The sequence below is a fragment of the Candoia aspera genome, chromosome 2 (genome assembly GCF_035149785.1).
Source record: "Candoia aspera isolate rCanAsp1 chromosome 2, rCanAsp1.hap2, whole genome shotgun sequence".
In the NCBI taxonomy this organism is placed as follows: domain Eukaryota; kingdom Metazoa; phylum Chordata; class Lepidosauria; order Squamata; family Boidae; genus Candoia; species Candoia aspera.
Window position 1 is genome coordinate 47,878,582 of NC_086154.1, and position 13,991 is coordinate 47,892,572.

At 40.1% G+C, this 13,991-nt stretch overlaps 2 protein-coding genes across 3 annotated transcripts in view; one reads left to right on the forward strand and one right to left on the reverse strand.

The window, feature by feature from the left end:
* Positions 1 to 1,160, forward strand: part of TASOR (transcription activation suppressor) — an 82,084-nt gene extending 80,924 nt beyond the window's left edge. For both annotated transcript variants that reach the window (XR_010067088.1, XM_063291772.1), the window contains one exon: positions 1,022 to 1,160. Coding sequence is in view for 1 of the 2 variants with exons in the window: in XM_063291772.1 (XP_063147842.1) it covers positions 1,022 to 1,050 (29 nt within the window). In the remaining variant the exon portion in view is untranslated. The remainder of the gene's footprint in view (positions 1 to 1,021) is intronic.
* Positions 1 to 13,991, reverse strand: part of CCDC66 (coiled-coil domain containing 66) — a 39,152-nt gene that overhangs the window by 6,207 nt on the left and 18,954 nt on the right. Inside the window, exons 13-18 of the mRNA XM_063291773.1 lie at positions 9,183 to 9,330; positions 8,429 to 8,581; positions 6,022 to 6,500; positions 4,046 to 4,083; positions 1,739 to 2,013; positions 1,155 to 1,276 (exon numbers count right to left, since the gene is read on the reverse strand). Of these exons, the coding sequence (XP_063147843.1) occupies positions 1,155 to 1,276; positions 1,739 to 2,013; positions 4,046 to 4,083; positions 6,022 to 6,500; positions 8,429 to 8,581; positions 9,183 to 9,330 (1,215 nt within the window). The remainder of the gene's footprint in view (positions 1 to 1,154; positions 1,277 to 1,738; positions 2,014 to 4,045; positions 4,084 to 6,021; positions 6,501 to 8,428; positions 8,582 to 9,182; positions 9,331 to 13,991) is intronic.

The following is a 13,991-nucleotide window of genomic DNA, read 5'->3' on the forward strand; positions in this document are numbered from 1 at the left end:
AACAGTGATATTCTCCTAAATGAAGGAATACATAATGTAGCATTTCAGAATATTAGGAATATCACATTATTATGCAAATATTTTTCAACATTAAAGAGTAGAAACAATGTTTAAAAGGGGAATTACTTGATATATTAAACATTTAGAAAGCATAAAAAGATACATACAGTATATATTGGTATATTGATATTGATAATTTGACATTAATATGAAGACTCTTAAAAAAAGTAATACAAGAATTTTCAGAAGACGTGGAAGACTCTACTATGGTTCTGCTATTCCTGCAACATGTCAGAAAGACAATTTTTTTTCTGGGACTTGACTATTATATTAATCAGCGAGAAAAGCAAGAGGATTGTGACTGATGAAAACTGGGAGAGCTAAAAGTGGAGAACATATTTATAGTTTCTTTTTTATTCAAGAAGAGTAACTCATAACAAGTATAAGATGGAAAGAAAATTTGTGACACAAATTTCTACCAGTTTTTTGGATAAGGAGACTGTGCAGTTTTAGCATCATATAAAATCACTCTTTATAAGTAAAACAGAAGCGTTTTGTTCAACAAATGGGAGATTCAACTCTTAAATATTCAACTCTATTAATCCTATAAGAATTGTTGTAAACATAGTGTCTATGGCTGTATGATCACTATCTCCTCGTAAATATGCTATGGAATTCAGAGTCTCCTCTCAGCTATGAATAATTTCTCCAATCTAAGACGTAGAAACATAATTATAAATAAAAAACAGAACATAGTTTTGTTATGTCCATAGTTTGAAGCAATCTTCCCCTTAATTTGCATGGCTCTAATTGTTTCATAAATTGTTTATTTTATGAAAGCTTTGGAAAAGTTCATCAGAAGCAGAATATATGAGAATTATGTAGAAGTACATCACTCATGTAAATAACACTCTAACAGTTAAATAGCCCACTTATCCTATGCTGAATTGAGAAAGAAATATATTTATTTTTCCTTTCACTATTAGATCTTACAACCATTTAATCAAACTTTTTCTTACAGAATGGAAGCAGACTGCAAACAGAATGTGATATTAGAATGAAACAATTCCCAAGTAAACAATGCAGTATCAGTGGGCTTCATGAAAATTTAGTATCAAATGACTGTGGTGTACTGTGAAGTCAACTAATAGTACCTGTCGCAGCTCTGAAAGTCCTTTGAGTATGGCTTGCTGCCTGTCTCTCACCATGTTAGGATTAAAAAGAGGATCCCTTATGTGATCGGAGCTAAAAATCTGCCGTGGTTTATGGTAAGCATCTAAAGGTAAATATACAGTAGATACAATTAATTGTACTGTAAACAATCAGTGTTATTTTTAATATTGTGCAAGAGTGAATTATGATTTGTCTTAACTTGAAATGTGTGTGGAAGGAAGACAGTGCATATACAGCATTCTGAAGAGTTTAGTTTACCTTCAGCAAATCCAAAAATATAATTTCATAGAAGTGGTATTCTAAATTCACTGATACAACATGAGATCTATGTGGTTACTCTTAGCAACCCCATGGATAGATTTTCTCCATGAAACATCAGATTACAACTAGAATATATTTATGTTTAGGCTGATAGGTTTAAAATTAATGATTTTTTGTTAAACCAATATTTCATTTTGTTTAGTCCTGCATTAAAACAGCACTTTAGAACAAGCAGTAAATAATGCAGGATAATAGTAGAATATTCATTAACCACAAGTATTTCTTGAATGCTCTACTGCAGTACCATTCAGCTGCTGGTATTGTGGCTCATGCGTGGAGGGCCTAGTCAAGGGTGCATCTGGATCAAGGTAATAGACTTCATTTGTTCGCACATAAGGAACAAAGTGAGATGAAGGAGGCCTTTCAGCTTCAGCACTTGGAAGAGGCCTTTCACTCCGATGCTGATCTGTAGAAATACTCTTCTGGCTTCCATTTTTGCTATTATGAACTGGGGAATCAGAAGTCTTTATTTGCTGATGTAATCTGTTTTTAACTGCTGGAACAGGTGGGGAGTCAGATCTGTTTAAAACAAACAATTCAGCTGCAGAAACTAATCTTAAGCAGAGAGCTTTCTTCATTTTATCTATCTACCATTAATTTCTGTCTATATTTAAATGCAATCTTGAAAATGCAGATCTCCTTCCACATGAACAGTCTTTATTCTGTTGATGGGTAATTCACTGGGAGTTATATAGAAAGTGAAGTTGAAGTAGATGGGGCCAAGGCAAAAATGGGCGGTGACATATTCTGTACCTCTGACTCTTTTTTGGGGGGGTTCATTTTTGCTGTCACTTTCTGGCACCCTCTTTCCAAAAGAACTGGCTGCAGAGAAGACTAGATAGCTTGACAGTTGCATGAAATTAGTTTGAGAGCTAGAGAGTGCGATTCCTGCATTATAGCATGTGTGGTTCTGGAACTACAATCTGCACATATCCCTACATACACTCTAGTCACCATCCCATCATCACCTACATGCAAACTCTAATGCCTACTACAACCTCAATCCCCCCATATATCCCAAGGCTGATTCCCTCCCTCTGCTAGAAAATTTGGTCACTGAGAAGCAGCCCTTAATGTTTGTACTCCCTCTCATAACCACTGCTTCAGGTTGCCCAAAAGAACAGAGAAAATCATTAATCTTCCTTTCTCCTCCAAAATATCACTCTAAAAAGAATGAACTTTCTTCATCCCTGGCTTTTCAATGTGAAAGCAGGCCTATTAGAAGAAGGGTTCCCAGCAATGCGGTTTGCCCATCACTGGGGGAAGCTGAGGGAAGCTGGTGGTTTTTGCTATTTCACCTCCTCCAACAATCCTGAGGTCCCAACAGTCCACAGCAACCCAACAGTGGGTTTTGGCTGCCAAGAGGCCAGTAGACCAGCTGTCTGGTAAAAGCATCCTTGTTACAGCTAAGCCCATAGATTCTTCATTTACATACTAGAAGAAGAATTTTGCTGGAGGCAGGATCAAGAAGTGATAATAATTATCTTGTGTTGCAATGATGCCCACATAAATAGTTCATTTCTTGTGATATGATCCAGAATGTTCTGTAAAAAACTAGTGCAACAGAGCTATGGACCAAAATGGATGAATCTTGGAAACCAATTCACGTTCAGTTCACACTGATATCAACAGGTTCAGAAAACTACTTGATACTTGACTCTCTCTCTTTGTGTGTGTGTGTGTGTGGTTTTGAGTCAGTCTTGACTCCTAACAATTGCCTGGACTGGCCCCTTCAGTTTTCTTGGCAAGATTTTTCAGAAGTCATTTGTCAACTCCTTCTTCCTAGGGCTGAGAGAAAGTGACTTGCCTAAAATCACCCCGCTGGCTTCATGTCTAAGGCGGGACTAGAACTCACAGTCTCCCAGTTTCTAGCCCAGTGCCTTAACCACTACACCAAACTGACTTTTTGACGCTTGACTACTTGATAAAATTAAAAACTCAACTCCATCACAGTATTGTTAAAACTCAGTAACACAGGTTAAATCAGATCCATGGTATCTGCTAGCAACTTGGCTCAAAATCTTCTTTGCTCTTATTCCAACTGAAATGAAGCTTAGATTGTATAACTGTGTTCACCCTGTTCATGCTGCTTCCCCATCTATTTCTAAAATAAAATTGCGCACTCTTTAAGGAATTGTCTTTTGTTCACATCCAAAACTGCAGGGGCAAGTGCATAAAGCTAACACTGTTTATTTAAATATTAAGAACAACTATACAAATTAGTAATATTACTTAATAATAACAAATATTAAGAACAAGATTTAAATATTAAGGGTATCCTATAGCCACTATCTTAGAAGGAAATCCCATCAACTTACCTTTTACAGCCTGTGCTGTAGGATGTTGTTTGATATTTGCTATAATAACAAACTCATACAAATGTACATTTGATTTCTCAGTACAATTTTTTTCTCTAACAGGAATCATTAAAGCATTAGAATTTACAGTAATTCTATTTTTAAATATAATTCATAAAATCTGAGAGCTCTATACATGTACACACACAGACAAAATCACTGAATACAATAGAGAAAGAAATACTAATACCTACCTTTGTTCAAATAAATTATTTTTTGGAGATTGTTCTCCCTAAAATAAGACCAAAATAAATAAACAAGTTATTTTCACCACACTGTATTCTGTAATGAGCTCTTTCTTATTTTACCCTCTGAAATTCAGTGTTCTTGACCTAGCTGTTGTATCTGTATCTTATCCTTATTTTTTAGTTACCCAAAAAAGCGGCTGTGCTGGAGGGGTTAGGATGGATAAATTTACATTTATTTATTTATTTAAAATGTACTCCTGGGAGCCTGGGAGAATAGCCAGGTCAGAATAGAGTAGATTTTATTTGAATGGATATAAATCAATGGTTGGAATTATCATTTGAGTCTTTGGGGCAAGATTAATGTAATTAAAATGAATATTACAGTACCTCTAGACTGATGCAGAGTTTTAGAGGGATTCCACTATTAATTCAATTTATACAAATAAATTAGGAAGAAAATTCTAATGGCAAATCAAGGCTCTCAAATTTCTTTAGCTAAATTGTCCTATAATGCTGATTCTTTTAATTGCCAGACTTTCCACTTTACTGCTAGACTTTTAGTTTAAAATCTATATTGCTATGAAATGATAACTTTTTTTTCAGTATTACCCACTCTGGGCTTGATTAGAAGGAAATGTGTCACCCCTTTGAAATCCCAAGTTTTAGGACAACTTAAACAGAGATTGTCTTTTCCAGCTTTGAAAGCTGCCAGATATATTTGGTCATTAATAGGTAAGTGGCTAAGTTTTAATCCAGAATCACATGAGAAACTGGTGCAGAATAATCCTAATTTTAAGATAGAAGGTAAACTATTTTATTGGAAGTCCTGGGCCAAGCAAGAGATAAATACCTTAAATCAATTAATGGATAGTGCTCATTTTAAGGATTTTGAGAGACTGCTGAGTATGACTTAACTAAATCATCTGTTTGGCAGGATATATAATGAAAACATGTATTGACCAAACAATATAGTCTAGATGTTTCAGCAGTTTCAGAGATACCTGGAATTCTAGAATCAGTAAAAGATACTATTTGTCATGAGTAAGGATGGCGAGCAGGGGGCTCCCATCCAGGCTGTAAAGCGCATGCGTAGCACTGAGGAATTAGGTAGCCATTCCAAGAGACACAGATCAGGCCCGCCTTGACCTTTGGGGTTCATATGTCTGGGTTTTTCCCACGCTTCTTCAGTTTGTTAGGATTTTCCTGTTATGTAGCAGCAATAAAATACTAGAGACCTGTTCCTTATCTCAGTGTGGCTCCTGGCTGTTAGGACACTATTTGAAGTGAAATCAATAATATAATTTTATTTAAAACTAAAAAATAAGATGAAAATAAATAAGATGAAAGTAAACATTGGTAATATATATGAAATGAGGAATGAGGAACTGGAATATCCAATTTTGGAAAATCAATGGGCCCAAATTTTAAGACATGTAAAATATATATCTTATGACTTAATGAATTAAATTCATCAGAAAATATTGTGTTTATTAAAAACCCTGGCTCTACTGATCACAGATGTGGGGAAAAAATTCTATTCCCGATATTAAAGAATACTTCAAGATGTATCCCTTATCAATTTTTGAAATGTATATTGTAAAAATAAGAAGACACAACAAATGTTTCTATATGGTTTGGATTTAATAAATTTAAGGACTGAATTAATTTTATATTACTATTCTTTTTTTTCTTCTTTTATTTGAGGAGGAGGAGGAGGGGCAGCAGCAGTAGTAGTAATAGTTAGCACTGCACAACAGCCTACATCATTCTCAGAAATACTTTTGAGGCTGATTTGGAGGAATTTGCATTTATTTTTCCTCCTCAGTCTGTTCTGAAAAGTGTAATTCAAATATTTAAAGATGATTCTGTGCTATTTTCAGTTACAGCCCATTTCTCTGTGTGTGATGTTCAATTCACCACTATTGCAAGCACTTAGACAGTGCTTTATGACTAGGTCATCGTCACGTTTTGAAGGCACTTACCTTACTTTGGACCTCATCTTCTTCCTGGCGAGGTGAGAGGGTTCTATCTGGAGAAACACCTTTTTTCTTGCAAAGATTGCCAGGGCTGTTTCTTTCAACCAAGTGAAGCAGTGCCATTTGTCGCTGTGCTTTCTTTTCTTCCCGTTGCTTTTGCTGGAGTCTAGGATATTTCTCGGAGGCTGGAATATATCTTTTGCAAGGTTTGTTTATGTTCCAGTCCAGCCTTTTCCCATTTTTCCCCACTGCCTTGGGATGTTTCTGTTTTTGGGAGCATTGTTCATAGCAACTGCAACAGCTGATAATATTCTCTTTTTCTGAAATCTTTTTATCTAGATATTGTGCTTCTTTCTTACTTCTTTTATTGCTGATGTCCATTTTATATTCTACAGCAACATCTGGAGATGCACAGTCCATTTGTCCTTCCCAAACTGGCGTAGGAGAAACTTCAGAATCAGTGTGGAAATCAGTGACTGCAACCTCTAGCAAATAATACACAGACACAGACACAGACACTCACACATTTAAATAGTTCCGTCAATAGATCTGTTTATTCAAACATCACTTATAATTATAACAACTAACACTACTCTAAACATTTTACTTTGAATACCAACCAAGATGAGGGAAAAAAAAACATTCAGCATTAATGAACAAATTTAAAACTGCAGGGATAACGTTTACCTCAAACTCTTCTTAAAGTGATCTGTTCCAAGGTGAGTGAGTATATGACCATTAAATCCAATGGAAATCATCTCCAGTATATGATATTGCAATGCAAGTTACATTATTACGGTAATTAAAATAATGTATTTCAACAAAGTTTATTTTATTGAACTGGCAAAGCAACATTCATTTCCTTCTAGGAAAAACAATCTATATACTTCTAAACCTCTCGTGTCTGTTTGTAACCTTCAATTGGGTGAAACGGTGCATCACAGGGCAACAATTTTTGAAGCAAGGTACCTTAAACAGACTAACTTAAAGAATGGGTCCAAAATCCAGGACCCATTACTTCCATGTGATTGAAATTTGGCAAAGTTGTGGCCGCTTCAGGGCTGCTGCGCCTTCTGACTATACTTCCCAGAAATCCATAGGTTGCCATAGAAGATGGGAGGGGCATATCTCTGACCTCTTTCCTGCCTCCCTCTGCCCCCTGCACCCAATCGGCTTGTGGCAAGGCTGGATGGGGGAATGGTGATTGGCTGCTTTGGAACTGAGGCTGAAATTTGAAATCTCTTAACGGCGGTGGGCAGCGAGGGAAGGATGAGGAAGTGACTCAGATGCCTGCTGGCACAGTAGGGCTGGCTGGGGGCCCTGGTGGTTGACAGGTGAGCCCTCTTCCTCCCTGGAGGGAGGGGGCCCTTGGGGACACACCAGGATGGGGAGTGGGGGTGCAGTTTTCCTCGTGGTCTGCAGCTCCCTTTGTTCCCCCTCCCCCCAGCAAAGTGGCAAGTTGTTAGGCAGGTCAGCCAACAAGGAGGAGGCTGATTTCCAATGCTCTCTGCCAGCTTCCCATAAGCCAAGTCAGTGGGGAAGCCAGCAGGAAGTCGGAAGTTGCTCATGCACCAGTTTTTTGCCCACCTATGGTCATTCTGTTTCTCTGTTTAGGTAAGGAAATATCTCTGAATGGATGACTCAGCAGGTCACGGGTTGTCTAGTTTGCATTTGCTATGTGGTTGGTTTTTATGTTGTATTTTGTGATGTATTTTTAATTTTCTGTACATCACTCTGGGTCATTCTATTGTGACGGTTTATAAATTGAAATAAATAAATAAAGACTGATCTGGCTAATGCCTAGGTATGAATTCAGGCTGAAAAGGGTACAGGTTTTCTCTAGGAGCTATTGTCATTGAAGAGAAGGATGGGAAGAAGATTGAGTGGAAGTTCTCCAATGCGGCTGGCTTGAGAGATGGCTCCTTCAGGAGGGGATCCACCACTGCTTCTTGCAAGGCAGGTAGCACTGCCCCCACTTAAAAAGGCATTTATCACAAGCCAATTTCAGCCACCATCCCTTGTCCAGCTGCCCAGAGGAGACAGATGGCATGAATCCAATCCACAGGAAGCAGAGCTTATGCCCAGGGTATCCTATCTATTTCCTCAGTTTCTACAAACTCAGAGGTATTCCATATGATCTCTCAAGACACTGCTCAAGTCATCTCAACAGACTGTCCAACTTGTGTCTAACTCTGAACAAATGCAAATTTTGTTCAGAGTTGGACATATTTTGTTCAGAAATTTTGTCAGCTACAAAATCTGCAAAAGTGTCACAGTAGCCTGTGGGAAGGTCTGCTACCACTTAGCAAAAGGGTATGGGTAACCCCAAAGAGGATTGCTGGACACAAGTCTGCCAACATAATATAGTGTGGAGAAATACGTAAAGTGGAAGTTGTCTAATGAGCTAGTGTACCTGTCTGCACAGCTGTGTCTTTCCGAGGAGAGAAATTAGTTTTGTCTCTCTCGTTTACTTCGCTGCTATTCTCTGCAGAACAGTGCTTGTGATGATCATGGGTCTCTAAAACCCCATTCAAGTCGGTGTAATTATTCTCTTTTGGCACATCACCTAAACAGAAGGAAAGTCATTCATTCAAAGAATGCTCCAACTCTGTGCTTATCATCAGTTTAATGCTGAATTCAAACCTCTGCTTTTGTCAATAATTTTAGCATAAACACCAGTGAGAAAGGTGGGGGGGAGTAGGGAGAAGGAAGTTACATATACAGTATGCATGTGCATTAACTAACATGCATACATGTGAAAATATCACCCCAATGTCTGCCAATAAATGGGTCTCTTCAAACTAAGAAGATGGCCCCACCCAGGTGCACGAAGTATCAGCATTTTCCTCTTTTACTTTTAAAAACAGTGTATGTGTAAAATAAAAGAACTCCACAAAAATATACAGAAATACATTCTAAAGGGGAAAAAAAATTGAGGAGGAAAGGTGAGGTAGTGGTAGATTGAAAAAAGGTTAATATTCTAGTTACATGTCCTCAGGTTTAGTTACAGTACAGCATAGCTAACTAATTAACTGGACTCAAAATGGTTTCCAAAACATTTTCCAAAAACTGCTGTTTGGAAATATTTTAGCATCAGGTGTTTTAAAGGAACACAGAAACGTATTTTAATTCAGCTCTGTATTATTCTTATTAAGCGTGATACTTACCGCCACCAAGATTCTTCTGCAGTTTTGATGTATCATGTCCTTTCTGAGCCAACTCTTTAATTCGCTGCTCCTGCTTTAACCTTTGAGCTAATTCTTGAGCTCTCTGCATTGTTTGATACAACTCATTTGTTTTAAGGGTCATGATTTCCTAATAGGATTAAAAAAAGTATAGATACTCAGCAAAAGAGTACTGTAAAAATAAATACTGAATCTGTTTAAAACACTACCTGTTTCTGTTTGCATATTATAGGATTTTCAAAGGAGAAAAGTGTATGAGTACGTGCTAGAGATAAAGTATTTTTCAAGACTCTTCTAATGTGATACTGCCAAGGGAGGGAGGGGGTAAATAGCAACTAGAAGTGAAAAAGGGGCAAGCAGACAGAACTGAGGAACTAACTGAGAGAAAGATGTCAGAACGTCATCCCAGGCATGGCAATAAATCTCTATGGATGTACATACACATCATGTACTTAACAACAGAAGACTCAACAGAAAGGCTCAGACAGGTAAGTGTTTTTTTAATTACAGATGCAAAAGATGATTTTATAACACAAAGATCACCTACTGCAGAATCTAGAAATCTAGTCATATTTATCAGTCAGTTTCAGGGTTTAAATCCTGCATCTCTTTCTAAGCCTTGAATGGTGAGAGCATCTGCATAGTGTCTTGTTTGGCTTCAGCCCTCATTGAAGAAACAGATGAGGACAAAAGCATAAATCAAGAATTCAGGAATATCTTGTTGCTTGAGCAAGGCTTAAGTGGAAGAAAATCCTGACATCCAGTCCAGGATGATCCAGTAGATAGCTTTGGATTGGTCAGTCCAAGACTTAGGGAAACTACCTGCTACCCAAACTGCAGAAAATGTGGTTGAGGTTATGATTTTTAAAACATTTTTGAAGCTTTAAAATAAATTCCCTTAAGAAAAACTTGGGCACTGCTATCACCTAATTAAAGATCTATTCAGATTAGATTTTAAACAGCTGATGGAAACTGAGGCCAGGGAAGCCACAGTCCTGCTTTGGCTAGTACCTTTGGCTGCCTCACCGGGACCAAGATGCCCTGGTGCTGGCAACTCATATCTTGATTACCAGCCAGCCGGACTACTGCAATGGGCGTACACGGGGCTGCTTTTGGAGACAGCATGGAAGCTACAGCTTCAGCTACAGGTCCACCCCATCAAATGGGAGTAACACCTATTCTGAACTCACAATGTTGGTTGCCAAAAGGTTTCCAGGCCCAATTCCAGGCCAAAAGGTTTCCAGGCCCAATTCAAAGTGCTGTAATCGCCCTTAAAGCTTTGTGCAGTGCAGCCATACAAAAGATTGGGCAAAGCCTTGCCAAAACAAAATCTGCCCATCCAATCCAGTAATTTAGAGAGGGCCTGTTGCAGGTCCCCTTCCTTGCAAGGTTCATGAAGCATGGGCCAGGCAACAAGCCTTCACAGTGGTGACTCCCACTTGATGGAGTGCTCTGCCCCTGGAAGTACAGATGGACCGTACTCTATGGGTATGTCAAAGAGAGACCAAAGCAGCACTGTTTGAGCACATATTTGGCCCTCAAGTTAAGTGGATGGCTTCTTTTGTCCATTTTCTTAAAACTGTTGATTTTTATTATTTACATCTGTTTTTAATGTATTTTTGGACTCTGCTGTATCCCACCTAGAGTCTATTAGGATTGAGCAGGCTATTAACAGTGTAAAACAGACAAAGAAGTAAATTGTTGTCAGGAAGACCACCCTACCACCTCCACTGAGAGAACACCGATCTTTTCAATTTCAGCTAATCTTTAAAATATTTCTTTCAACTAGCACATCTCCCAACCAGAGAGTAAACAAGTCCAGCTTAAATAGAAACCTGGCAGACAGGCACAAATAATATTTCATCCCATTGCTATGAGGATTTCTTAAGATTTTTTTTTAAAAAAACTCTCCTTGGCCAATTTTCTGTGAATTTTGACATTCCTTTTCCTCCAGGCCCAAGTGCAACAAAGCAACTATGTTATTCTGAACTGCTATCTCTTAACTGCATAACAACATAAGAACGGCAAAAGCATGTACAGAATGCACATACCAACCAAAGTTCAGCAAACCAGCCCGAACCAACATAGAATCTTTGCACAAAGCTCAACATCAACAAAACACGAGAATGAGTGTACCTACCCCAAAGGTTAGCAAACCAACAATGTACAAGTACTATTTACATTTACCCAACTGCAGCAGTATTAACAAAAGCTGTGCAAACACACATTCCTTTGCATTAGCTGTATGTTACAAAGTGCAACACACATTCAACCCACTGAACTAGTCATGTGAACTCTTAACTTTTCCAAAGCAAAGAGTTCTAAAAGAAAAAATCCATAGCAACAACTTATCTGGCAAACATGCAGTTGTGAGCAGACAGTTTCAGTCCGGCCATCTGCTGAGTTCCTATTTTCCTTGTCACCTTCCACTCCCGTATCACCCCAGCCAGTCTATGCCAGCAGCAACAGAGACATGATGGACCCTTCCTGCTTACTAACTAGGCCAGGAAATTTTTGAAAAAAAAAGCCAGCCAGTGCTCAGAAAAGTCAGAAATTATGCAACTTGGGGTGGGGATGGGGATTGTTATGTTCTGAACAGCACATTTTATTTTAAGTTCAAAGCAGAACTCTTAATGCACCTGTTTTATTTCATGCTCAGAACACTCAAACTGACCAAGTCTAAGTTTAAACTTTAAAAGAGCAAAATGTTTTTTGTTCATCTCTACATCTGAGTTTTGTGAAAAGAGCCAAAAAGGGCAGTGTGATTGTGGCTTGTGCCGAGGAGTAAAACTTAGCCACGGTGGCTGTTAAGCCTGGTATCCTTGTATGGTACTCCGTTCAAAGAGCAGGGCTTCCCCACATTCAGCACTTGCACCTAAGGAATTCATGCACAACCTGAGGGCATCCTGATATCTCGGAACAAAAATAGCAAAGATTTGAGGCATCTATAGCCATGTGTCCTAACTTTCACGGTTATATACAGCAAGAGCCTATTTGTTTGTTCTAATTTGTTGCAAACTTTATTTAAACTCTTTTGAAAACTGATGCTTGCTAGTAGGGAAGATGAGCTATACCAAGCTTGAAAGATCTTTCCAAAACACTGATACTCTTACTTACTTACTTACTTACTTATTTGATTTCTATAGCCACCCATCTCAGCGAGTGACTCTGGGCAGCTTACAACAATAAAACCATAAAACAATTAAAACAGTTAAAATATAAAATAAATACAGAATAAATATACATGGCTGCCAAGCGAGCAATGCATGAACGTTAATACAGCTAAGAGACGGGACCATCCACATGTTTGAGGGCCCGGGCACAAAGCCAGGCCTTCACGGCCTTACAAAGGTCCAGCAGGGTCGGGGACATCCTAATTTCTGGAGGGAGGATGTTCCAGAGGGCAGGCGCAGCAGAAGAGAAGGCACGCCTTCTAGTTCCCACCAACTGACACTCCCTGGCTGACGGGACCCACAACATACCCATCCTACTAGATCAAATTGGGCGGGCAGAAACAACTGGGAGAAGGCGGTCCCTCAGGTAACCTGGCCCTAAGCCATGAAGGGCTTTAAAGGTGACAACCAGCACCTTGAATCGCACCCGGAAGCACACCGGCAACCAATGCAGCTCCCGTAGCAGTGGTGTTACATGTGTTGAATACCTGACACCATTTACTATCCATGCAGCTGCATTCTGCACCAGTTGAAGCTTCCGAATGCTCTTCAAGGGCAGCCCCATGTAGAGCGCATTACATTAGTCCAGACGGGAGGTTACGAGGGCATGAGTGACTGTGAGCAAAGCCTCTCGGTCTAGGAATGGGCGCAGCTGGTGCATAACCCGAAGGTGTGCAAAGGCCCTCCTAGCCACAGTTGCCACCTGCTCTTCGAGCAGGAGCCGTGAGTCTACGAGGACCCCAGATTGCACACTGGGTCTGTCTGGGGCAGTGCAACCCCATCCAAGACCAAAGGTGGAAAAACCTTAGCACCGAGAGGCCCACAAACCCAAAGCCAGTCAGTCTTGCTTGGGATGAGTCAAAGCCCATTGCACCCCATCCAGGCCCTTACAGCCTCCAGGCACTGGGTCAGGACATCCACGGCATCACTCAGACGGTCTGGGGTAGAGATATAAAGCTGAGTATCATCAGCATATTGATGGTATCTTACCCCAAACCGTCGGATCACCTCCCCCAACAGTCTCATATAGATGTTAAATAGGAGAGGGGAGAGAACCGAGCTCTGATGCACCCCACAGAGTAGGGGACGTGGGCTGGACCCTTCCCCCCCTATCAACACTGACTGGAACCGACCCCGGAGGGAGGAGGAGAACCAGCACAACACTGTGCTGCCCACCCCCAACTCCTGAAGCTGGTCCAGAAGGATACCATGATCGATGGTATTGAAGGCCACTGAGAGGTCAAGAAGAGCAAGGATGGTCGCACTGCCCCCATCCTGCTCCCGCCAGAGGTCATCTAAGAGTGCAATCGATGCTGTCTCAGTCCCATAACCTGGCCTGAACCCTGACTGAAAAGGGTCCAGATAATCCACTTCATCCAGGGTCCTCTGCAGCTGCCACACGACCACTCTCTCCACAACCTTCCCCAAAAAGGGGAGGTTGGAGACTGGACAAAAACTGTTCAGGCTGGTTGGGTCGAGTGATGGCCCCTTGAGGAGAGGACGCACCACCACCTCCTCAAGAGCCGGCGAGAGCACCCCCCTCTCAAAGAGGAATTACCCACCGCCCAGACCCAATCACGTGCCTCCTCCGGGGCACCCTTGACAACCAAGAAGGGCA